Consider the following 26,053-nt stretch of genomic DNA (forward strand, 5'->3'; position numbering starts at 1 on the left):
ATTCCTTTGGATCTTGCATTTCTGATTAAGTCTTGCCAAGTAAAATCACACTTGTAGACTTGAAACTCCAAACCCTCTTTTTCACAAGTACTGGTTTAAGTCCAGGAGCAAGATGGCGGAAGAGTAGGGTCTCCAAATCACCTGTCTCCACCAAACTACCTAGAAAACCTTCAAATTATCCTGAAAATCTATGAATTCGGCCTGAGATTTAAAGAGAGACCAGCTGGAATGCTACAGTGAGAAGAGTTCGCGCATTCTATCAAGGTAGGAAGACGGGGAAAAAGAAGTAAAGAAACAAAGGCCTCCAAGGGGGAGGGGCCCCGCGAGGAGCCGGGCTGAGGCCGGGGCGAGTGTCCCCAGGACAGGAGAGCCCCGTCCCGGAGGAGCAGGAGCTGCACCGACCTTCCCGGGGGAAAGGGGCTCGCAGGGGGTTGGAGCAGGACCCAGGAGGGCGGGGATGCCCTCGGGCTCCCGGGGACAGTAACAGCAACTGCGCGCCCAGGAGAGTGCGCCGAGCTCCCTAAGGGCTGCAGCGCGCACGGCGGGACCCGGCGGGACCCGGAGCAGCTGAAGGGGCTCGGGCGGCGGCTCCGCGGAGGGGGCTGCGCGGCCCCGGGAGCAGCTCGGAGGGGCTCGGGCAGAGGAAGAGGCTCCCTGCAGAGGGGACTGCGCGGTTCCAGGAGCAGCTCGGAGGGGCTCGGGGGCGGCTCCGCGGAGGGGGCTGCGTGGCCCGGGAGCGCGAATCCAACAGCGCAGGCTCCGGAGCACAGGGCGCCGGGACACAGCCCAGGATCCCGCCTCCCCCGGGACAGGCAGAGGCCGGGAGGGCCCAGGACAGCAAGGACGCTCCTGCCCCAGCTGAGCAGATCAGCGGCCCCGCCCCGGAGCCTCCAGGGCCTGCAGACGGAGAGCTCTGGAGTTACTGCGGGGACTGAATCCAGGTTTCCAGAGCTGCCCCGCCACTGGGGCTGTTCCTCCTGCGGCCTCACGGGGTAAACAACCCCCACTGAGCCCTGCACCAGGAGGGGCACAGCAGCTCCCCCAACTGCTAACACCTAAAAATCAGCACAACAGGCCCCTCCCCCAGAACACCAGCTAGACGGACAACTTCCAGGAGAAGCCAAGGGACTTAAAGAACACAGAATCAGAAGATACTCCCCGGTGGTTCTTTTTTTGTTTGTTTGTTTTTGTTTTTGTTTTTGTTTTGTTTTGCTTTTTGATTTGTTTCCTTCCCCCACCCCCTTTTTTTCTCCTTTCTTTTTCTTTCTCTTTTTCTTCTTTTTTTTTTCTTTTTTTTTTTCTTTTTCTTCCCTTTTTTTTTCTCTTTCTCTTTTCTTTCCTTCTTTCTCTCCTCTCTTTTTCTCTTTTTCCCAATACAACTTGCTTTTGGCCACTCTGCACTGAGCAAAATGACTAGAAGGAAAACCTCACCTCAAAAGAAAGAATCAGAAACAGTCCTCTCTCCCACAGAGTTACAAAATCTGGATTACAATTCAATGTCAGAAAGCCAATTCAGAAGCACTATTATACACCTACTGGTGGCTCTAGAAAAAAGTATAAAGGACTCAAGAGACTTCATGACTGCAGAATTTAGAGCTAATCAGGCAGAAATTAAAAATCAATTGAATGAGATGCAATCCAAACTAGAAGTCCTAACGACGAGGGTGAACGAGGTGGAAGAACGAGTGAGTGACCTAGAAGACAAGTTGATAGCAAAGAGGGAAACTGAGGAAAAAAGAGACAAACAAATAAAAGACCATGAAGATAGATTAAGGGAAATAAACGACAGCCTGAGGAAGAAAAACCTACGTTTAATTGGGGTTCCCGAGGGCGCCGAAAGGGACAGAGGGCCAGAATATGTATTTGAACAAATTCTAGCTGAAAACTTTCCTAATCTGGGAAGGGAAACAGGCATTCAGATCCAGGAAATAGACAGATCCCCCCCTAAAATCAATAAAAACCGTTCAACACCTCGACATTTAATTGTGAAGCTTGCAAATTCCAAAGATAAAGAGAAGATCCTTAAAGCAGCAAGAGACAAGAAATCCCTGACTTTTATGGGGAGGAGTATTAGGGTAACAGCAGACCTCTCCACAGAGACCTGGCAGGCCAGAAAGGGCTGGCAGGATATATTCAGGGTCCTAAATGAGAAGAACATGCAACCAAGAATACTTTATCCAGCAAGGCTCTCATTCAAAATGGAAGGAGAGATAAAGAGCTTCCAAGACAGGCAGCAACTAAAAGAATATGTGACCTCCAAACCAGCTCTGCAAGAAATTTTAAGGGGGCCTCTTAAAATTCCCCTTTAAGAAGAAGTTCAGAGGAACAGTCCACAAAAACAAAGACTGAATAGATATCATGATGACACTAAACTCATATCTCTCAATAGTAACTCTGAATGTGAACGGGCTTAATGACCCCATCAAAAGGCGCAGGGTTTCAGACTGGATAAAAAAGCAGGACCCATCTATTTGCTGTCTACAAGAGACTCATTTTAGACAGAAGGACAACTACAGCCTGAAAATAAAAGGTTGGAGAACCATTTACCATTCGAATGGTCCTCAAAAGAAAGCAGGGGTAGCCATCCTTATATCAGATAAACTAAAATTTACCCCAAAGACTGTAGTGAGAGATGAAGAGGGACACTATATCATACTTAAAGGATCTATTCAACAAGAGGACTTAACAATCCTCAATATATATGCTCCGAATGTGGGAGCTGCCAAATATATAAATCAATTATTAACCAAAGTGAAGAAATACTTAGATAATAATACACTTATACTTGGTGACTTCAATCTAGCTCTTTCTATACTCGATAGGTCTTCTAAGCAAAACATCTCCAAAGAAACGAGAGCTTTAAATGATACACTGGACCAGATGGATTTCACAGATATCTACAGAACTTTACATCCAAACTCAACTGAATACACATTCTTCTCAAGCGCACATGGAACTTTCTCCAGAATAGACCACATATTGGGTCACAAATCGGGTCTGAACCGATACCAAAAGATTGGGATTGTCCCCTGCATATTCTCAGACCATAATGCCTTGAAATTAGAACTAAATCACAACAAGAAGTTTGGAAGGACCTCAAACACATGGAGGTTAAGGACCATCCTCCTAAAAGATAAAAGGGTCAACCAGGAAATTAAGGAAGAATTAAAAAGATTCATGGAAACTAATGAGAATGAAGATACAACCGTTCAAAATCTTTGGGATGCAGCAAAAGCAGTCCTAAGGGGGAAATACATCGCAATACAAGCATCCATTCAAAAACTGGAAAGAACTCAAATACAAAAGCTAACCTTACACATAAAGGAGCTAGAGAAAAAACAGCAAATAGATCCTACACCCAAGAGAAGAAGGGAGCTAATAAAGATTCGAGCAGAACTCAATGAAATCGAGACCAGAAGAACTGTGGAACAGATCAACAGAACCAGGAGTTGGTTCTTTGAAAGAATTAATAAGATAGATAAACCATTAGCCAGCCTTATTAAAAAGAAGAGAGAGAAGACTCAAATTAATAAAATCATGAATGGGAAAGGAGAGATCACTACCAACACCAAGGAAATACAAACGATTTTAAAAACATATTATGAACAGCTATACGCCAATAAATTAGGCAATCTAGAAGAAATGGACGCATTCCTGGAAAGCCACAAACTACCAAAACTGGAACAGGAAGAAATAGAAAACCTGAACAGGCCAATAACCAGGGAGGAAATTGAAGCAGTCATCAAAAACCTCCCAAGACACAAGAGTCCAGGGCCAGATGGCTTCCCAGGAGAATTTTATCAAACGTTTAAAGAAGAAATCATACCTATTCTCCTAAAGCTGTTTGGAAAGATAGAAAGAGATGGAGTACTTCCAAATTCGTTCTATGAAGCCAGCATCACCTTAATTCCAAAACCAGACAAAGACCCCGCCAAAAAGGAGAATTACAGACCAATATCCCTGATGAACATGGATGCAAAAATTCTCAACAAGATACTGGCCAATAGGATCCAACAGTACATTAAGAAAATTATTCACCATGACCAAGTAGGATTTATCCCTGGGACACAAGGCTGGTTCAACACCCGTAAAACAATCAATGTGATTCATCATATCAGCAAGAGAAAAACCAAGAACCATATGATCCTCTCATTGGATGCAGAGAAAGCATTTGACAAAATACAGCATCCATTCCTGATTAAAACTCTTCAGAGTGTAGGGATAGAGGGAACATTCCTCGACATCTTAAAAGCCATCTATGAAAAGCCCACAGCAAATATCATTCTCAATGGGGAAGCACTGGGAGCCTTTCCCCTAAGATCAGGAACAAGACAGGGATGTCCACTCTCACCACTGCTATTCAACATAGTACTGGAAGTCCTAGCCTCAGCAATCAGACAACAAAAAGACATTAAAGGCATTCAAATTGGCAAAGAAGAAGTCAAACTCTCCCTCTTCGCCGATGACATGATACTCTACATAGAAAACCCAAAAGTCTCCACCCCAAGATTGCTAGAACTCATACAGCAATTCGGTAGCGTGGCAGGATACAAAATCAATGCCCAGAAGTCAGTGGCATTTCTATACACTAACAATGAGACTGAAGAAAGAGAAATTAAGGAGTCAATCCCATTTACAATTGCACCCAAAAGCATAAGATACCTAGGAATAAACCTAACCAAAGATGTAAAGGATCTATACCCTCAAAACTATAGAACACTTCTGAAAGAAATTGAGGAAGACACAAAGAGATGGAAAAATATTCCATGCTCATGGATTGGCAGAATTAATATTGTGAAAATGTCAATGTTACCCAGGGCAATATACACGTTTAATGCAATCCCTATCAAAATACCATGGACTTTCTTCAGAGAGTTAGAACAAATTATTTTAAGATTTGTGTGGAATCAGAAAAGACCCCGAATAGCCAGGGGAATTTTAAAAAAGAAAACCATATCTGGGGGCATCACAATGCCAGATTTCAGGTTGTACTACAAAGCTGTGGTCATCAAGACAGTGTGGTACTGGCACAAAAACAGACACATAGATCAGTGGAACAGAATAGAGAATCCAGAAGTGGACCCTGAACTTTATGGGCAACTAATATTCGATAAAGGAGGAAAGACTATCCATTGGAAGAAAGACAGTCTCTTCAATAAATGGTGCTGGGAACATTGGACATCCACATGCAGAAGAATGAAACTAGACCACTCTCTTTCACCATACACAAAGATAAACTCAAAATGGATGAAAGATCTAAATGTGAGACAAGATTCCATCAAAATCCTAGAGAAGAACACAGGCAACACCCTTTTTGAACTCGGCCATAGTAACTTCTTGCAAGATACATCCACGAAGGCAAAAGAAACAAAAGCAAAAATGAACTATTGGGACTTCATCAAGATAAGAAGCTTTTGCACAGCAAAGGATACAGTCAACAAAACTCAAAGACAACCTACAGAATGGGAGAAGATATTTGCAAATGACATATCAGATAAAGGGCTCGTTTCCAAGATCTATAAAGAACTTATTAAACTCAACACCAAAGAAACAAACAATCCAATCATGAAATGGGCAAAAGACATGAACAGAAATCTCACAGAGGAAGACATAGACATGGCCAACATGCATATGAGAAAATGCTCTGCATCACTTGCCATCAGGGAAATACAAATCAAAACTACAATGAGATACCACCTCACACCAGTGAGAATGGGGAAAATTAACAAGGCAGGAAACAACAAATGTTGGAGAGGATGCGGAGAAAAGGGAACCCTCATACACTGTTGGTGGGAATGTGAACTGGTGCAGCCACTCTGGAAAACTGTGTGGAGGTTCCTCAAACAGTTAAAAATATACCTGCCCTACGACCCAGCAATTGCACTGTTGGGGATTTACCCCAAAGATACAGATGCAATGAAACGCCGGGACACCTGCACCCCGATGTTTCTAGCAGCAATGGCCACGATAGCCAAACTGTGGAAGGAGCCTCGGTGTCCAACGAAAGATGAATGGATAAAGAAGATGTGGTTTATGTATACAATGGAATATTACTCAGCTATTAGAAATGACAAATACCCACCATTTGCTTCAACGTGGATGGAACTGGAGGGTATTATGCTGAGTGAAGTAAGTCAGTCGGAGAAGGACAAACATTATATGTTCTCATTCATTTGGGGAATATAAATAATAGTGAAAGGGAATATAAGGGAAGGGAGAAGAAATGTGTGGGAAATATCAGAAAGGGAGACAGAACGTAAAGACTGCTAACTCTGGGAAACGAACTAGGGGTGGTAGAAGGGGAGGAGGGAGGGGGGTGGGAGTGAATGGGTGACGGGCACTGGGTGTTATTCTGTATGTTAGTAAATTGAACACCAATAAAAAAAAAGAAAAAAAAAAAGAAAAAAAAAAAAAAAAAAACAAGTACTGGTTTAAAAAAGTGAGAGAGAGAATGAAGTCTTGACACAAAGACAGGCCAATGATGCAAGAGAAAGATAGAAAACCTGTTTGAATAAAATAAGATTCTGTTCTGTATTTAATAACTGAAAATGTTATTGTAATGAAGCAGCATTGTCTGCACGATGCTCTCCTGGCAACACCTTGACATTAAAGTTTTCACATTATCTTCTGTGGATGTAACCCTTAATCTCTAAATCTCAGTATATTGGTTGGGCAACTGCATTTAAATTGGCACCTAACTTCTAAAATCAGATAATGGGAAGATGCGGCAAGGACTGCTAACACGTCACTTCCCTGTTGAGGCCTAAATATAAATAAACAATCTATAACTGGATTCCTTCTCTTAAAGATAATAAACTATCAGGAAAAACAAATACAACATATAAGTAGATTTCTTACAGTCTTTTACAGTCCTATAGTAAGTTCAGAAGCACTAGGCACACAAGATTTATCAACTTCCCAGGGTTGTTTCGGGGTTTTGTTTTTAAATTAGGTGTCAACAACTCTAGACTGCAAAAGAAATTTGTCATTTTTTGGTCACCAGTCCCTCTTCCTAACATCCCTCAGCTTCCTTCTGGGGAAGTACCTCTCCTATACTGCGCTTAGTCTGTGGGATAACAAAACAGACGTTCTGCACTCCAAATATGGAACCTGAAAGGGTCCCTGACTCCCTTCAGAAACATCTTTCCTCCCATGGACTGGTACTGTCAAGGGAAGGCCACAATTCAAACTCAACCAGCAGGGTTCTTGCTCAGAAATCTGAATCTTGAGCGGCGTGACACAGAGTAAAGAAACTGAACTTCATTCACCATTCTGGCGGGGGCCACAAGCAAGACCCCAAGAGGGTCCTGCTCCAAAGGCCTTCTAGAGCTGCCAGATCCCGACTGCTTGAAACTTTTTTTTTTTTTTAAAGATTTTATTTATTTATTCATGATAGTCACACAGAGAGAGACAGAGAGGCAGAGACACAGGCAGAGGGAGAAGCAGGCTCCATGCAGGGAGCCCGACATGGGATTAGATCTCAGGTCTCCAGGATCGCGCCCCGGGCCAAAGGCAGGCGCCAAACCGCTGCGCCACCCAGGGATCCCATGCTTGAAACTTTTTCTTGGAGCCTCTGACCTTGCTCATTCCCTCTTAATAAATAACGCATATGCTTACATGAGGCAGACTCAATCTGGAAAAGCAGTAGATAGTACCAAGCTGACCAGTACCTCTTCTTTCCTGGACACATAAAAAGATTTCTCAGCCCCCTTTGGAGTTGGATGAGGCAATATGACTAGTTCTGGTGACTGGCTAAAAGTGGAAATGATGTGCATATGCCCATGTGCAATTTTCCAGTCTCTCTTCCTTGCCCCAGGAAACTTTAAAGCATTACACTGCATGGAGATGCCATATAGGACAGAAGCAGCTTGGAAGGCAGAGGTCAGCTGCCCTCAGAGCCACGTAGGCCCTGTAAGAACAAAGGTGAGCCCGAGATGTTGATAGTCTCCATTACCACAACATAAACTAGTCTATCATGAGACTGAACCCTTGTTCAATGTAAGGAGACCACTCGAGTTATACACAGAAATAAAGGAGTTTTCATACTTTAAAATAATCATTAATAAAACACTCAGTAAACTATCACACATATATCTAAGGGTGAAAGATCATTTGTGTGGCAGCTAAGATCTGCCATCAACATTTATATCATGAATCTGCACCCCAGCTGCGAAGCACCAACCACCAGAAAAAGCAGTGTATTACAAGTATATGAATAAATCTTGCTATGCAGATTAAGTTAAGAAATTAGATGTCACAATGCAATAAAATCTGTAATGAATCTGTAGTTTGAAATCTGAGTAACCATTAAAACTTTTTGTCCTTTCAGATGGATGGCATACAACATATCCTGAACATTCCTTACATTGAAAATAAAAAGAAACGTCAGGCAAAATATTTTTAAGTATCTTAATAAAAATGTACAGCTAAATTGGAAAGAAATTAAGGAAACCTGAAAGACCAAAAAATAGAAAAGAAGAAAACAGAAAAATAAGCAAGCACTCAAGATACTTTAACCCTGGACACCTGGGTGGCTCTGTCAGTTAAGCAACTGACTCTTGATTTTGCCTCAGATCCTGATTTCAGGGTCATGGGATTGAACCCCATATTGGACTTCATGCTCAACAGGGAGTCTGCTTGAGAGTCTCTCCCTTTCCCCCTGCGCACACGTGATCTTTCTCCCTTTCTCTCTCGCTCTCTCTCTCAAAATAAATAAACCTTTTTTTAAAAAAGGATACTTTAACCTCAGTGGCATGTGCTAAATCTTGGTGACCTTGAAATAACCTTTTGAAATGGAACAAAAGACAAACCTTAGGCCCTATCCATAGTGTGGCATCAAATATAGGAGATCATTTACATTCAGTTGTAATCCCAAGGATGTAGGAATAAAAAATGAACCAGCCTACAAGAGAGGACAGAAAGGAATCCTGAGATCTTGGTACTAAATGAAGCAGTGGGAAATCTTCCTGAGAGCTGAACCAAGTCTGAAAAGCATGTCTACAGGTCACATTCACATTGCCTCTCACCTGGGAGGCCAAAGACTCAAATACCTGGGAGTTTTTGAGGCTGACTAGTGATAACATGACCTTAATGATAGTCTATAGTTAATGAGGTCAAAATGCTAGGATTTCCCCCAGCAGACTGTAGAACAGTGATTCTCAATTTTACTAAAGAATTTGTAAAAACACAGTGCTAGACTCCACCCCCAGAGTTTCTCATTCAGTATGTCTGGGGTGGGGGCCTGAGAATTTGTATATCCGACAAGTTGCCCAGTGATGCTTAAGGTCTAGAACAACACTGAAATCAGTACTGTGGGACTCAACATTGCCCCCATATTGGAATCATTTGCAGAGCTTTAAAAACTATAGATACCTGAATCCAGCCCCAGAAAAGTCTAATTTAATTGGTCTGGGGCATAGCCTGAACATCAGAATTACAGAGAACAGAGTCTGAAAACTCAGAACTGAAAATGTTGGAATGGTTCTACAATGCAACCTGCCCACCCACCCTAAACTACCAATCCCAGGTGGGCCTGAAAAACATGAGTTAGCAAGTAGGGCACCAGCACCTTTGAGAAGCCCTTGGCTATCCTTGACAGGCCAGAGGGGAGAGTGGAAAATACAACAGAACTGGGTTCTCTGGTCACAATGGGAATAATGGAATCTAGCAATGATAGAGGCCGATGAGCACTTAACCATAGGCACAAGTGCCACAGTGAGTCACATGGCAATCTGGTGATCAAAGTACTCTGACCCACTAGAATCCAAGACAATGGTAAACTGCCATCAAATCAGCCTACTAATTTGATGTTTGACATATAATAAAATTTCTAGGTCTATTGGGCAGAACCCTAAAAAAAAAAAAAAAAAAACACAACCATACCAAGGATTCACAGCTTCTCATCCAGATCCAATGCCCAAGACAGTTCAAGATCCAGAGCTCATTCACTAAGCCAAAGGTCCCTTCCACAAGGACCTCTAAAAAATGGCCACAGTGAATGCTGTGGATCTTCCCCACCACTTTCCTTCCCCCAGAAAGTCCTCAGACTTTTACCATGGGACTTAGCACTGGGAAAATTCCCAGACCCTTTGAACTTCTTAGATACTGGCTCTGAACTTGGGCTGATCTCTGGAGATGTAAGAAGCCAATATACTCCAGTAGTCAGATCAAGAAAGAGCTCATCGAGGCCTGGTGCCACATAGGGTCTTACTAAATCCATTTCACATCGGTCCAATGGGCCCATGGACCTATCTTTGGTTATTTCCCTAGTCCTAGAACTTCAATGAGAAAAGATATAGTAACTAGTAGGATCCCCACAATGGATTCCCACCCAGCGGACTGAAGACTGAGTACAAAGAGACAAAGTGGAAGCTCCTAGAACTACAACACCTGCCTTGTCTGTCCACCCAATGACAATAAACCAAAAGCAAGCCATATCCACTAGATCAGTGATTAGGAACCAGTGTCACCAAAGACTTGAAAAGCACAGGGATGGTTACTTCTAACACATCCACATTTAACTTGCTCTTTAGGCCAGTACAGAAGCCACAGGGGTTCAGATACAGATGACTGCAGGTTTAATCAGCTGATGATGCCTATTGTAACTGTATCTCTGCTGAAGTAAATTAACATAGCCATAGCTCCTGGCACTTGTTCCGCTTTCTTTTCCATTCCAATCAGTGAATAAAATCAGAAGCAGTTTCTGCTTGCCAAATTGCCCCTATATCAAGTCTCCTGCTCTGTCATAATATAGTCCAGAGGGACCCCCTCATCTTGATAATCTTCAGGATATCATACTGTTTCTTTATACTGGTGACATGCTAAATAGACCTGGTAAGTAGCACCCTAATTTGTATGTCAGAGGGTAGGAGATAAGTCCTGCAAAAATTCATGGCCTATTACACTGGTGAAGTACCTAGGAATCCAGCGGTCTTCGGGCATGTGATAATATTCCCTCTAAAGTAAGAGAGAAGATTGCTGTACCTTGCATTACTCACCCAAATAAGGAGGCTCAATAATGGGTGAGTCTGCTTGGATTTTGGAGGCTCCAACCCATTTACTGATCATTGACAAGGCTGCTAGTTTTGAGAGGGGTCCAAGAAAGGGTTCTACAACCAGTCCAAGCTAAAGTAAAAGCTACTCTGTCAGCTGAGTCTTTTTTTTTTTTTAGATTTTATTTATTTATTATTTATTCATGAGAATACACAGAGAGGAGATAGAGAGAGAGGCAGAGACACAAGTAGAGGGAGAAGCAGGCTCCATGCATGGACCCCGACATGGGACTCGATCCCGGGTCTCCAAGATCACACCCTGGGCCATAGGCAGCGCTAAACCGCTGAGCCACCGGGGCTGCCCTCAGCTGAGTCTTAAGACTCAGCAGACTTAATGCCCTTGGAACTGACTGTGGCAGATAGGGATGCTATACAAAGCCTGTGGCAAGCCCTAGCAGCAGAATCATAACACAGACCCTCTAGGATTTTGGAATAAGGTCTTATCCTGCCGTCTGTCAACAATCACACTCCATTTGAAAAGCAGCTCCAGGCTTGTTGCTGGACCCTGGTGGAGACTGAATGCCTGACCCTGGAATAATAGGAGACCTGACCTACCCATCATGAGCTGCATGTTACTGTAACATTGGTTGCACACAATAGCATTTTATTTTTAAATTACAGTGGTAAGAATGGGCCCAAGCCAAGCAGTTTCATTCACTCCAAATGCAGGTGGATTCAGACTCCTATGGTTATCTGCTCCCACTGCTCAGCTGCCTCTCCCTTCCTTGACCCATTTTCATGACTTCCTAGGGAGTTCTGTATTTCCTCCCTCTCCAGTTCACATATGGATCTGCATCAACAGAAAGTGGATGGCCACTTCACTGTAACCTCACTCAACTCGGCCCACAAAGACAATGATGAAAGAAAATACTCTGAGTCTGCAAAACTTTGTGTGGTACACCTATTAACAAAGAGAGATGGACTAAGAGATGGATCTACACCAACTCAGAGGCAGTAGCTAAAGGGGATCAAAAACCTAGAAAGAACAAAATCATGCCCCCCCCCCAAAAAAAGAGACAGAAAAAAAAAAAAAAGAAAACTTTAAACTGTAGGGAGAGAGGTATAGATGGAAGCCTCTTGAATGGCAATAGACTGTAAATACATTCATAATTCACTTCCAGAAATGCCCCACCAGCAGGCATCAATAGTCAGCTGGAAAAGCAGAACCACCTGGGGATGCCAATCAACATCTTTCACCATTTTCCTTGGTACTTGCTCAATGAGCCCATGTACAAACAAAACAGCATGGAGGCCAAGGCTGGAGGCTATGCAAGAGCCCAACAACATGGACTTCCGCTCACTAGGGATAACTTGGCCATTGCCACTGCCAAGTTCCCAACCTGTCATGAACAAAAGCCAACACTGAGTCTTGATGTAACTCCATTCTCTAGAGGACCCAAGTGGTCACCCAGTGGCAGACTGATTACACTGGAACTCTGATCATGAAGGGAATGTTTTGTCCTCACAGGGACAGATGCCTATTCCATGTATTAATTAACCATATCTGCCCCTGCACTTCAGCCATCTCTACCATCAATAGTACTGCCCCTTTAAGTCAGCCTCCCAATGCAACTCCCAAATGTTGTGCCAGGAATGGCATGTACCTCCCTTCTTCTCTTTGGACTAAGAGGTAAGAGCAACCCTGCTATTACTAACCCCGGATAACTGCACCATCTCTTGTAGTTAATCATCCCTTTGTAAATGAACCATCAGTGAATTATCCCAATTTGAGGGCACCATGTGTGAGGAAGTATGAATGATATAATTCCCTCTGCAAGCTTCACTTTCCAGTTTTTCCCATATTGGTTTCTGAAACCAATTATCATTAAAATGATGACATTCCCTACCTTCCTCTGTCCCCATGAGCTAGATTCATATTTTCCTTCTTGGAAAATCATATCAATATTATTATACACTTAGACTGACCAATAATTAAGTTGTCAGGTTTCATTTTGAGTAATAGCTTTCGAAGCCTTCACAAACTATTGATTTTATAGTTTTGAGTTAGTTTTAGTCAAATTTTAAAAAAAAAAAGGAACTGTTAGAATTGCCAGGGACACTGAATTCATATGTCATCTTGGTATCAGAGAATCAGCCCCTGTATGTGGCTTCTTGACTACTCCTCAAGCAACAATGTTCACCATTGGCAAATGTGTGGCAGTGGCTAAGGGAGGGTAAAACAAAGTAGGACATTGGCAGTCTCCAGAGGCCTCAATCTAGTATCAACCTACCATGACAAAAAAAAGTCATGCTGTTCTAACAAGTGCTTTCTTACCAATGTCAAGGTACTGCAGCCAGGACTCTTTGGTAGCTATACTGGAAAGAGATACATACCCTTTATTTCCACCCTCCTCCACCTCCTCCTGGCAACCACAAACTAAATCTGACCAAGAGGGAAGGAGAAGTCATTCTAGACAGAAAAAGCAAAGCCAGGCACATATTCCAGGTAATGCCACACTGTCGTGGTAAACCCCTTCTTCTGTACCTAATGAAGGAGGGAGTAGGGTGTAGATGACATATATACACACACACACACACACACACACACACACACCTTTATCGAGGGTCAAATGACATTTTTATTTGGGATCAACAGAACACAATTATGCCTGCTACATAAATGTTTTCTTAAGAAACCAAGTTACCATTGTCCTTCACTAATATTGAGTCGTTTAGGGTCTGGAATAATTTAAAAGTTATGGCACAAAGAATATAACCTCAATAGTGTGGTTGGAGCTTACTATATATAACTACTATTATTTACTTGTTACTATGCTCTTAATAGTTGTCTGTCAACATTCCTCAAATACAAAGGAAGCTCATTTTAAATTGCAGTTTTCTGCCTCAGGGATCAGCTCTGATTAGTTTTGTTTTGTGCAATTCTCTCCATCACCAATTCTCTTTCCAGGTTTCTTTCATCTAATAGAAAATTAAATGTGATGCTCTGCTAGGCTCCCAAGGATTACTAAATTATATCACATTAAAATATATAAGCCTCACAATTGCTGCTCTTAAAATATTATAAAAAGGTATATGCATGGCCTATGTAAAATGAGCATAAAAATTACAGCAGAAAACACAGAAGCTAAAAATCGTTCTACAACATGTTAGGTAAGAAATTAAATGAATTCTACCACTATAAGAAATTAGGAAACATGCCTTTTAAGAATTCTTTGATGTGAGCTGTTTAATGTGTGTTTAATGCAAAAGTGATGCAAATATGGCAATTCCCCCAGATGATATGTACTTTAGGCATCATGGCTTAATACAACAAATCCAGAATGTTTCACTTTATCCTACACAAAGACCTGAATACTATTCAACTCTTTATCATTTTTTAACAAATTTGTTTCTGATGCTGTCTAAAAAGTAACAGTAAAACAGGTTTGTTTAGCAGGGAGGTACAGGGCAGAGTTGCTAAAACTAACAATGTGGAGCACAGTAATTGAAAACAGTCTCAGCTCGGGCTATACAGGAGCCAGATATGGTTTCACCGTATCTAATGTTAAAGATGGCATCTCCCAGGCCCTCAACACAAAACTCCTGAGAAGACTACAATGACACAACAATGGGGCACAACAAACCACTTTGTGGGGCTTTTCAATAACTACAAAAGGGGGGAAAATTTCTACCAACAAGGTAGAAGTCTTTTTTTTTTTTTTTTTTTCCTCAGGAAAGCATCTAAACACCATTTTTACAAATTGCTATCAACAAGAAGAACTGGCTTAACTGCAGGCTTTAGACAGAAAAGTATTACCAGAAACATGGCTAATTTTTTTTTTCTTAGAAGTTCTTCCCACCCACCACAATTGAATAATACTATGTCTTGAGCTGTGACACATATACTGGCAGACATACAACACTTTTGTTAACCAAGTCCCAGTGATGGGCCAAATTTAAATATCATATCCGAAGAAGAGAGAAATCATTTTCTCTGAGATCCTGGTCAAAAATTTATGTCTCTCTCTGTTTGCTGTTGCCCTGGCATGCAGCAAAGGTGATACTGAACCTAACTCAAAGTATATCTAGAGGTGAGATGAGGCTAGTGTCCTTCACACTCCTGCTAACATTCCCAAACTTTTTGTCATGCCAAAGGACACCCGATTAAAAAACTAAACGGCAACCCACAGAATGGGAGAAGATATTTGCAAATGACATATAAAAGGCTAGTATCAAGATCTATAAAGAACTTTTCAAACTCAACAGGTAAAAACCAATCAGTCAAGAAACAAGCAGAAGACATGAACAGACATTTCTCCACTGAAGACACACACATGGCCAACAGACAGATGAAAAAATGTTCCACATCACTTGCATTCAGGGAAATACAAGTCAAAACCACAATGAGATACCACTTTACACCAGTGAGAATGGCTAAAATGAACAAGACAGGAAACAACAGGTGTTGGCAAGGATGTGTTGAAAAGGGAACCCTCTTGTACTGTTGGGAATGGAAGCTGGTGCACCACTCTGGAAAGCAGTATGGAGGTTCCTCAAGAAATTATAAATAGAGCTACCCTATGACCCAGTAATCACACTGCTGGGTATTCACCCCAAATATACAGATGTAGTGAAATGGCAGGACACCTGCACCCTAATGTTCATGGCAGCAATGTTCACAGCAGCCAAACAGTGAAAGGAGCCAGGATGTCCTTCAATAAATGAATAGATAAGGAAGATGTGGTCTATATATACACAATGGAATATTACTCAGCCATCAGAAAGAATGAATACCTACCATTTACATCAACGTAGATGGAACTGGAAGGTATTATGCTGAGTGAAATAAGTCAATCAGAGAAAGATCATTATCAAATGGTTTCACTCACATGTGGAATATAAGAAATAGTAAAAGGAACCATAAGGGAAGGAGGGGAAACTAAATGCGGAAGAATTAGAGAGGAAAACAAACCATAAGAGATCCTTAACTCTGGGAAATAAATGCTGGGTTGCAAAGGGGAGGCGGGTGGGGGGATAGGGTAACTGGATGATGGGCATTAAGGAGGGCACATGATGGGATGAGCACTGGATGTTATACTATACGTTGGCAAATTGAATTTAAATTAGGAAAAAAAAAAAAAAAAAGGACCCCTGACTGAGTCTCACATAATAATAATGCACCAGCCTCCTGGGTGCCCTAGACTACTGACCCCCTGGCTCACTCCTCCTCTCTACTGATTCCTTGCTCCTCACCTTCCTTCCCATCTGCAGTCATGTCCATATCTTCAGCAAAGTGGACATCCATGTGGAAGACACACCCAGAACCCCAACCACATAGTTCTCATTGCTCAGTTCGTTAGCCTGTTTCCATCCCAATTCAGCCACTCACCCACAGTCATCTCCTGGACCCTGACAGTACCTCCAGTACTTCTTAAATTCAAATACTCTCTAATCTCCACTCTCATCTTTTTTAAGATCCTTTCTCGGGCAGCCCTGGTGGCTCAGAGGTTTAGCACTGCCTTTGGCCCAGAGCCTGATCCTGGAGACCTGGCATCGAGTCCCACGTTGGGCTCACTACATGGAGCCTGCTTCTCCCTCTGCCTGTGTCTCTGCCTCTCTCTCTCAGGAATAAATAAATTATATTTTTTTAAAAAAATCCTTTCTCAAAACCTTTCCATGATGATGTTTTAAATGCAATAATGCAATAATAATGCAATAATACCATCCAAACATTACCTTCTTTTCAGCCTTCTTTACTTGCTTCCCTACGTGGACTGAGTCCTGGGGTATAATAAGACTCAAAACCATAGGATCTTATGTAAAAGGGTTTGAAAGTGGCCACTCTCTCCCTCCAATGGACTCAACCACTCCTTTGACTGGAAACCCAACGGTCTTTTGGAGAACATCATACAAGAAGGCAGACTCGTTTCTTTCACCTTAAATTCTTTATCGCAAGCTTAGTTTCTGTGGAATGTTCTCTTTCCCTAGTGAGCCAGCTTTCTCATCCAGGGAGAGGACAGCTTCTGAACTTATCTACTTCAAATCCCCTGGGCACGCATTCCCCTCTTTCTGATGTTGACCTTGACATAGTCCATTGTCAGAAGCCAGCAGATGCAAGATCTTGCACATCCTCCCACCACCCAATCTTAACGCTCTCCCTGATCCACTTACCTTCATTAATCCTCTCTTCCTATTATAGAAGATAAAGTGTCTCTTCTCTGACCTAAGGCTAGTCACCCTCCTGCATCACATTCCCTTCTACCTATCTAAAGGATTATATACCTTCAGCTAGCCCCTCACTAGCCTCTTTCTTCAAGGTCTCCCTCTGGAGTAAATCTCCACACTGGTAGCTAAACTTCTTTATCTTGATACTATGTCCCACTTGCTCACTTCTGGGCAACTTCTTTATCTTGATACTATGTCCCACTTGCTCACAATCATTCCCATCTGACTTCTACCGCATATAAACTGTTCTTATGAGTTACTAATAAACTGTCAAGTCCTGTTTTCAAATTAACCTAATGTCTGTTTTCAAATTAACAGCAATAAAAATGAGAAGCAATAAAAATGATGACGATGACACATGGTCATCTCTTCCTATCTACTAAAGCAACTAGAGAGTTTCTACTTAACCACTCTCCCTTTTCAGGCTCCTTTATGACTTCCTCTTTCTCTATTTAATATCCTTTGTCCATTATAAAGCTTCATGAGGACAGGGACATCTTTTTTGTTCACTGTTGTACATTCAGTGCCTACTCCATTACTTGTCCAAAAATCCCTTTATCCATACCTTATCTTATATCATCATACTCATATCTTATATGAAATTAAATCATAGGCCCAAATATAAAATCCAAAACTGCAAAATTTTACAAAGAAACCTAAGAAAAATGTTTTGTGACCTTGGACTAGACAAGGACCCTTAAGATATCAAAAGCATGATCCATGAAAGAGAAAATCTGATAAATTTGACTTGATCAAAATTAACTTTTAGATAACACTATAAAGAGAATAAAATGACAAGCCACAGCATTGAGGGGGATTGCAAACCACATCTGATAAAGGATTTATATCCAGAATATATAAAGCACTCTCAGATATAGATATTTAGATACAGATACAGATCACTGAGTAGTGAGCATTGGTAAATGGATGGATAATAGGAATACAGATAGCAAAGCTCAGTAATAAGAAAACTTTAACTTTGAAGATTATGATTTCCCCAAAATGAATTGTTCTATGCCCATCCAGCTTGATCTCTTTCAGTCACATACTTCCCAATGGCAAAGTGATTTGGATCATCACTAGTTATACCTACTACATCATGAGACTTCTTCCATGCTGTTATCATTCATACTACCTTACTTGTACTTTCTCATAAAGCTACATAAACTTGATGTTGAATGAAAGTAAATGTAAATAAATATAAACATATTAATGTATATACTACATGGTAGAGTAGTATACTACTATCTACACTATCTTAGAGAAGGACTAAATTCATCAGAAATTATCTCCCTTTAGCATATCACAAAAATTTTGATGTATTAGATGTTCATTATCATTTAGTTTAAAATACTTTAATCCTCTTGCACATTCTTCACTGGCACATGAGTTGCTTAGAAGTATTTTTTTTAATTTCCAAATATTTGCAGGGATTTTCCAGATTTCCTCTTATCTATTTCTAATTTAATTCCATTGTAGTCAGAGAATTTATTCTAAATTTTAATTAATGTCATTAATTCCGTTTATTTTAATCCTTTGTTAAGATATGTTTTGTGGCTGAAAATGCCTTAGTGGATATTCAGTGTGCACTTAAAATGAATGTGTTTTACAGTTGTTGGAGTTAGTGTTCTGTGAACATCAACTAGTTCAGTTTCATTTGTATCATTCAAATCTCTGATTTTGATCTGATTTTGTCTCCTTGTTTAAAACATATTCAACAACAATAATGAATTGGTCTACTTCTACCTGTAGTTCCAGCAAATGTTTCTTCATCTATTTTAAAATGCTATTAGTTGATACATACAAATTAAGGATTGTTAATACTACTTAATGAGGTTTTTTTTTTTTTAAAGATTTTATTTCATGTATTTGAGAGAACAAGAATGAGAAAATGAGCAGGTAGAAGGAGCAGAGAGAGGGGGAAGAATCTCAAACAGACTCCACACTGAGTGTGGAGCCCAACACAGCAACCTGAGCCAAAATCAAGAGTCAGACACTTAACCAACTGAAGCCACCCAGACCCCTCGAACTGAAACTCTCACTCTAAAATACTCATCTCCATCTCTGGCAAAATTTCCTTACTGTCTACTTTGTTATTAATATATCTACACAAGCTTTCTTGTTATTAGATATCCATGGTATATCTTTTCCCACATTTTTTAGCTTATCTTTATACCTAAAAGAGGTCTCATATAAACTGTACACAGCTAGGTTTCTCTCCTTTATCTAATATGATAATCTCTCCCCTTTTGAATAGACAACTTAAGCCATTGACATTGAATGTAATTACCAATGTGGAGAAGTTTAAGTCTATCATCTTACTATTTGCTTTCTCTTTGACTCATTTGATCTTTCTTCCTTCTTCCCTGACTTCTTTTGAATGAACTATTCGTTTAGTATTCTATTTAATCTCTTCTATTAGCTATTTAGTGACAGCTGTTTCATTTTTTTTACTAGATACTCTGCAGATTATAAGAGCAATTGTAAGTTACCACAATTCACCTTAAATCAACATTACACTATTTTCATATACAGTGCAACATAAACTATGTATATAATACACACAAAACAGAGACAGAAGAAATATTTGTTAATTGTTGAGATTTTTTTCCAAAATTCATGATAGATATCAGCTCACACTACCAAGAATCTTGAACCTGGACCAAGATATATATACATTGAGGACACTAGGCATATCATACTCAAACTGCTTAAAATCAAAACTAAAGAGAAAATCTTGAGAGCAATTAGAGAAATACTATATATTTCATGTTAAGAAACAATCACATGAATGAATGCTGACTTATCAGAAACCATCCATGCTAGATGCTAGAATGATATTTTTAAAGTGTTGGGAAAAAAAAAAAAAAAAGCTATCTCAGAACTCTGTATCTACGAAAAGACTCTCCAAAATAAAGAAATAAAGAGGAAATGGGTAAATTCATTTCCAAACAGAGAATTTAACAGAAAATGTTAAAGTAAATCTTTCAGGCTAAAGGGAAATAGGCCTAGATACAAACCTGGGTTAAGAATAAAGAATGCCGGGGGGGCGGGGGGGGATAAAGAATGCCGGGATCCCTGGGTGGCTCAGCAGTTTAGCACCTGCCTTCAGCCCAGGGCACGATCCTGGAGTCCTGGAATCAAGTCCCACATCGGGCTCCTTGCATGGAGCCTGCTTCTCCCTCTGCCCGTGTCTCTGCTTCTCTGTCTCTCTCTGTCTCTGTGTGTGTGTGTGTGTGACTCTCATGAATAAATAAATATTTTTTTAAAAAAAGAACAAAAAATGCTATAGAGTAGAGCATCCAGGTGGCTTATCCAACTCTTGATTTCAGCTCAGGTCATGATCTCAGTCTCCGCACTGAGCATGGAGCCTGCTTAAGATTCTCTCTCCCCCTACAACTTTCTCTAAAAAAAAAAAACAAAAAAAAAAACAAAAAAAAAAACCTATAGAGGTAAATATGTAAGAAAATATAAAATTCTTTTTCTTAATCATAAATTCACAGGGAGCCACAAAAGTAGTACAGAGAGATCCCAGATCCCATACTCTCTTCTTCCAGGCTCCCAGAATGATTAATATCCTACACAATTATAGTACAGTATCAAAAAGCAAAAATTTGGCATTGGTACAATATGGACATATCACATGTGTAGATTCATGTAACCACCATCACAACCGTAATACAGAACTATTCGATATCACCAAGATCTTGCTATCCCTTTACCGTAAAACTCTCACTCTCAGTATCCCTAATCCCAACAACCCAGTGGTCTGTTGTCTAGCTCTATAATTTTGTCATTTCATTTTGTCATTTCAAGAATAACATATGACTTTCAGCACAACACCCTTGATATCCACCCAAATTATCATGTGTATAAGTAGTTCCTTCCTCTTTACTGTGAAGTACTATTCCATGATAAGGATGTACCAAGATTTGTGTAATAACTCACAAATTGAAGGATATTTTAGTATTTTCAGGTTTGGGCTATTGTAAATAAAGCTGGTATGACAGTCAAATATAGACTTTTGTATGAATATAGGATTTCTTTTATCTGAAAGGGAGCCCGAGAGCAAAACTGCTGAGCCATATGGTAAATGTAGGTTTCATTTTTCACAAAACTGCCAAAACGTCTTCTAGACATACCATTTTAGACTCCTACCAGCAATGTAAAAAGATCCAGTTATCAGCATCTTTGCAAGCACGTGATCTTGTCACTACTTATTATGCTGATTGTTTTAATATACGTGTAGATGCAGTCTTAGGTTGCTTTTCTCTAATGAATAAAAATGCTAACCATCTTTTCATGTACTTATTTACCATATATAACCTCTTTGGTGAAATGTCTCTCAAGTCTTTTGCCCATCTTCTAATTTTTTTATTTGTTTACTGCTGAGTTTTGAGAGTTCTTTACTACTGTAAATATGAGTCCTTTGTCAGATATGTAGTCTGCAAATATTTTCCTTCCATGTGCAGTTTGTTTTTTCATAATCTCTTAACAGGATCTTTGCCAGAGCAAAAGTTTCTCATTTTGATGAAGTCCAATTTATTGATTTCTTTTGTCTTTTATGGATTATGCTTTTGGCGTTAAGTCTAAGAAATCTCTGAGGGTCACAAAGAGCTTTTCCTCTGAATACTTTACAGGAAAATAAGATAATCCACAGAGTGTGGAGTTTTGTTGTCAAGCACTTAAAATATGGCCAATAACCTCCTTCCTATGAAGGCGTGATCCTCAGATCTAGTTTTGACCTCCTGAAACCTCAATGGAAAGTCCATGGTCTTCATCAAGCCCCTCTTAACCTAGTGGGACCTGATCCCAAAAATCTATCTTCCCAGCACTGGGCAATTGCTAAAACTTCTGCACAACTCTTCAATCTCCCAGCTGCTGCTTTCCACCCATTTCCATGCAATATCACTCAGCACATGCACAGCTTTCAAGTTAGCCAAGGACTGCAGAGTACCTGGTACACACATTCTGTGACTTTGCTCTTGAAAGATTCCTCCCTACTCCTTTTCTACCCTGTCTAGTAATGCCAAATTCCAACCACAGTCCTTTGGCCCAGCAAGACCATTATGTTCTACCTGAACTCTGTCCCCCTGCATGAATTCGGAGCTCCTACAAGGAGTAAGCCAATTAAAAGTACATCTCCCCTAGACTGCCTCCTTCTTTTGAATAGTGTGTCTTCATTAGCTTCTATGTATTTCTATTCTTATATTCTGTCTGATTCGTTATTGTTATTGGCCAAAGGGTTTGCCAATACAGCTTCTCAACCATTGTCAGAACCAGAACTCCAACCCAAGTCTGATTTTTATGTTAATGTTTCAGTTTGGAAGAAGTATATTCCAAACATGAACAAACAAAAAACTGGTTACAGGGGCACCTGGGCAGCTCAGTTAAGCATCAACTCTTGGTTTCAGTTCAAGTCATGATCTTGGATCGTAGATCCAGCCCTGCATCGGGCTCTGCACTGAGTGTGGAGCCTGCTTTAGCTTCTCTCTCTCTCCAAGTGAAAACAAAGTACTGAACAGTCTGATTAAAATAAATGGATACATACATCCAATGCTTGTATATCCAACGATCCTTCTGAAAGAATGATGATACTGGATTCTGTAGAGTGAAGGGACTCGGTGGGTTGGGAACAAAGAGGGAAGGCAGATTATTGTTGGCTGTTTGAGGTGTGTTCCATGTGCACCTGTAACTCATTCTAGCTGATGATTCCTTAAACCTTAATAAAAAAAGATTGGCTAGCATCACAAGGAAAAAAAAAAATTCTCCCTCTCCCTCTGCTCCTCCCTCTTACATGTAGCTATAAATTTATATGGAAGATACTTTTTTCCTTTCTATAGTTAAAAATAAAAATCAACAAACTTCCTTGTTACCTCCTGTGTAGACAGGTAGGTTGCTCTTTATTTCCCCTCTTCCAAATGTCCCTTTTACTAGTAGCAGTAGACTGTCAAGAGTCTTATTCCCAACTAATTGCTTCAGGGAAACCTCAAATTTCATCTTCTATTCTAAATTGTGCTAAATCTCAAAACCGTAATAGCAATAACCACCAGCCCACCTACCCTAAACAGCCTTATTATCTTACCATTTCAGGTTTCAGTTCTTCTCTTGGACTTTTCATAATTTCCCTTATCTTCTTGTACATTCAGCTAAGTATTTTAAAGTTCTGTTATATTTTAATCTGCATTTCTAAATTTTTTTTTACTATTGAACTATTTTCAGATTATCTAAGTAGCTACACTGCCATACTTAGAAGGTCATATATTATTTTTATAATGAGAAAAATGAGAATCAATGTTACATGGAAAAACTCTAGGGAAAACAATTTCACATCTGTGCATAAAACACACTCAAAAGTACAGCCAAAAAGTACAAGTATCATTTGTTCTTCAAAAAAAATTTAGGGGATCACTGGGTGGCTCAGTGGTATAGCCCCTGCCTGAGTCCCAGGATCAAGTCCCACATCAGGCTCCCTACATGGAGCCTGCTTCTCCCTTTGCCTGTGTCTCTGCCTTCTCTCTCTCTCTCTCTCTCTCTCTCTCTCTCTCTAATAAATACATAAAATTAAAAATAAAAAAATTTAAGTTGGGCGCCTGGGTGGCTCAGTCAGTTAAGCATCTGCTTTGGGCTCAGGCCATGATCCTGGGGTCCTGGGATGAAGTCCCACACTGGACTTCATGCTCGGTGGGGAGTCTGCTTCTGCTTCCCCCTTCCCTTGCCTATGCTTCCCCTTGCCTATGCTTGCACATACACACACACACTCTCTCTCTCTCATAAATAAATTTAAAAGGGGGAGGGCACCTGGGTGGCTCAGTTGGTCAAGTGTCTGCTTTCAGCTCAGGTCATGATCTCAGGGTCTTGGGGTTGAGTCCACATTGAGCTCTCCCACCCAGTGGGGTCTCTTCTCCCTCTCATTCTCTAATAAATAAATAAAATCTTTTTTTAAAAAATAAAATTAAAAAGAATTTTTAAAGGTGTAAGTTGAATACTAGGACTGTGGAAAATAAGACCTATGACAGAATAGACTATGTGCAGTTGTGCTAGCAATGAAATGCTACAGTACTGACACCACCAAGGACAGCAGAGGAAGTGGTGCAATTATGTAGCTTAATACTGAACCAAGCACTTGAAGTATACACTCTATACTACAATCTCTAAAATATACATGGGATCTGTCTCTAAATGAATGCAGTCCATCACATCCCCTACCTAGAGTTCCAAAAGCACACAATGTTCAGAGAAAACTATGTAAGTTAAATAATGCTTCCAATCTCCATCTACTGCTTAACATAAAGTTTAATTCTAAAACCCATTCAGTAGGAGGCTGAATAACACAGTGTTGATATTCCTAAGTCAAGAATTCTTAGGAGCTATCATTCTTTTGAGCAACTAAATCACAAAATGTGATTATCCTCCAAAAAAATTATGCCATAAAAAGTTTGAAAATTAAATTTCAAAACAATGACAATAATGTTGCAGAGCATAATGAACTTAGTGAATATGTTAAAAATGAAAAGAAAAAAATAACAGCAATCAATGACAATAGATCAACAGATCATAAACCAAAACTGCATTTTAATTTAGAAAAAGGTTAAAACAAAAGTTATAATCCATATAATTATTTCCTTATTGTATATTTAACATGGTGGTTAAAGTGACACTGCAAAGGAAAAACATGTACTTCCACAATGCAGATATTTGGTATCACCTCTTTAATCAAGTGATCAAAGCAAGTAAAACCAATAGGGGAACTCTGACACTATATGCTTCTCAGTATGATGAAATATGAAGTACCCACCATTACCTATGATAAATTCTTACCCAAAAACAAAATTTAATCTGAATCTAATCAAGGCTCTCAACCTAACTTACAATTTACAGGAAATTGAGAGACTAAAGGACCAAGAAAACAGAATAGACAAATCCAAAATGTAGAACATTCTACAAGTGGCTTGAATTCTTCAAGAAATAGATGTCATTGGAGGAGGATGGCAAAAAATCTACAAGAATTAGCACAAAACAAACCAACAGATTATCAAAGAGTAATAATACATCACAAAGCAAGTGGAGTTTCTTCTAAAAACACAAGGGTGACTTAATTTTAGTAATACCAACAATACTTGTTAATAGAGATAGATAGAAAAACTTTGCCATTAGCTCTGTACATGTCCTATAACCAAACTCAACACTCATTCATAATAAAAATAAAGTAGAACTTGGTAGATCCTTATTTAACAAGATTTTATACCAAAAGTGAGTATTTATGAGAATACAGAACATGGAAAATTCTCTTTCATTGGTGTAAGGATTTTCATTTTACACAACTTTAGAAAATCTTTTAGATAATCCTCTAAAATTGAACATATGCCAACACTGTGACTAGCAATTCTAAATCTATGTATCAAAATGCATGTCCAAGAATTACTTATAGCAGTCAAATATGGAAAACTACCCAAATGTCCATCATCAGTGGTATACTATATTCATTTACTGAAAATGAACTACAGGTACCTAAACAAACAAGGATTTCCCAAACATAACATGGAACAAAATAAGCCAAAAACACAGGTTATATGATACACTTTAAATACAATTCAAAAGCAGGCAAAACAATCCTGTATTAGATATCACAACAGTAGTCACCTGTAGAGCAAAGAGAGAGACAAGTAATAGGGAAAGGGGTCTCCTGTTGTGCTGATAATGTTCTATTTCTTGACCCAGTTGGAGTTTTGGGGTTTTCATTTTGTGACAAGTCATTGAGCATGACACATGTGTTTTGTACACATTTCTGTATATTTGTAACTCTTCAATTAAATAAAAAGCATTATAATTTTTAA

General features: G+C 40.0%; 1 protein-coding gene across 4 annotated transcripts in view; it reads right to left on the reverse strand.

Moving 5' to 3' along the window:
• ULK4 (unc-51 like kinase 4) overlaps nucleotides 1-26,053 on the reverse strand; it is a 603,320-nt gene that overhangs the window by 492,592 nt on the left and 84,675 nt on the right. For 3 of the 4 annotated variants that reach the window (XM_038570533.1, XM_038570535.1, XM_038570532.1), the window contains exon 18: nucleotides 22,768-22,836. The exons of the other annotated variant lie outside the window; for it this stretch is intronic. In XM_038570533.1, coding sequence (XP_038426461.1) covers nucleotides 22,768-22,836 — 69 coding nt within the window. The remainder of the gene's footprint in view (nucleotides 1-22,767; nucleotides 22,837-26,053) is intronic. 4 annotated transcript variants of the gene reach the window in all.

Source organism: Canis lupus, chromosome 23 (assembly GCF_011100685.1).
Source record: "Canis lupus familiaris isolate Mischka breed German Shepherd chromosome 23, alternate assembly UU_Cfam_GSD_1.0, whole genome shotgun sequence".
Classification (NCBI taxonomy): Eukaryota; Metazoa; Chordata; class Mammalia; order Carnivora; family Canidae; genus Canis; species Canis lupus.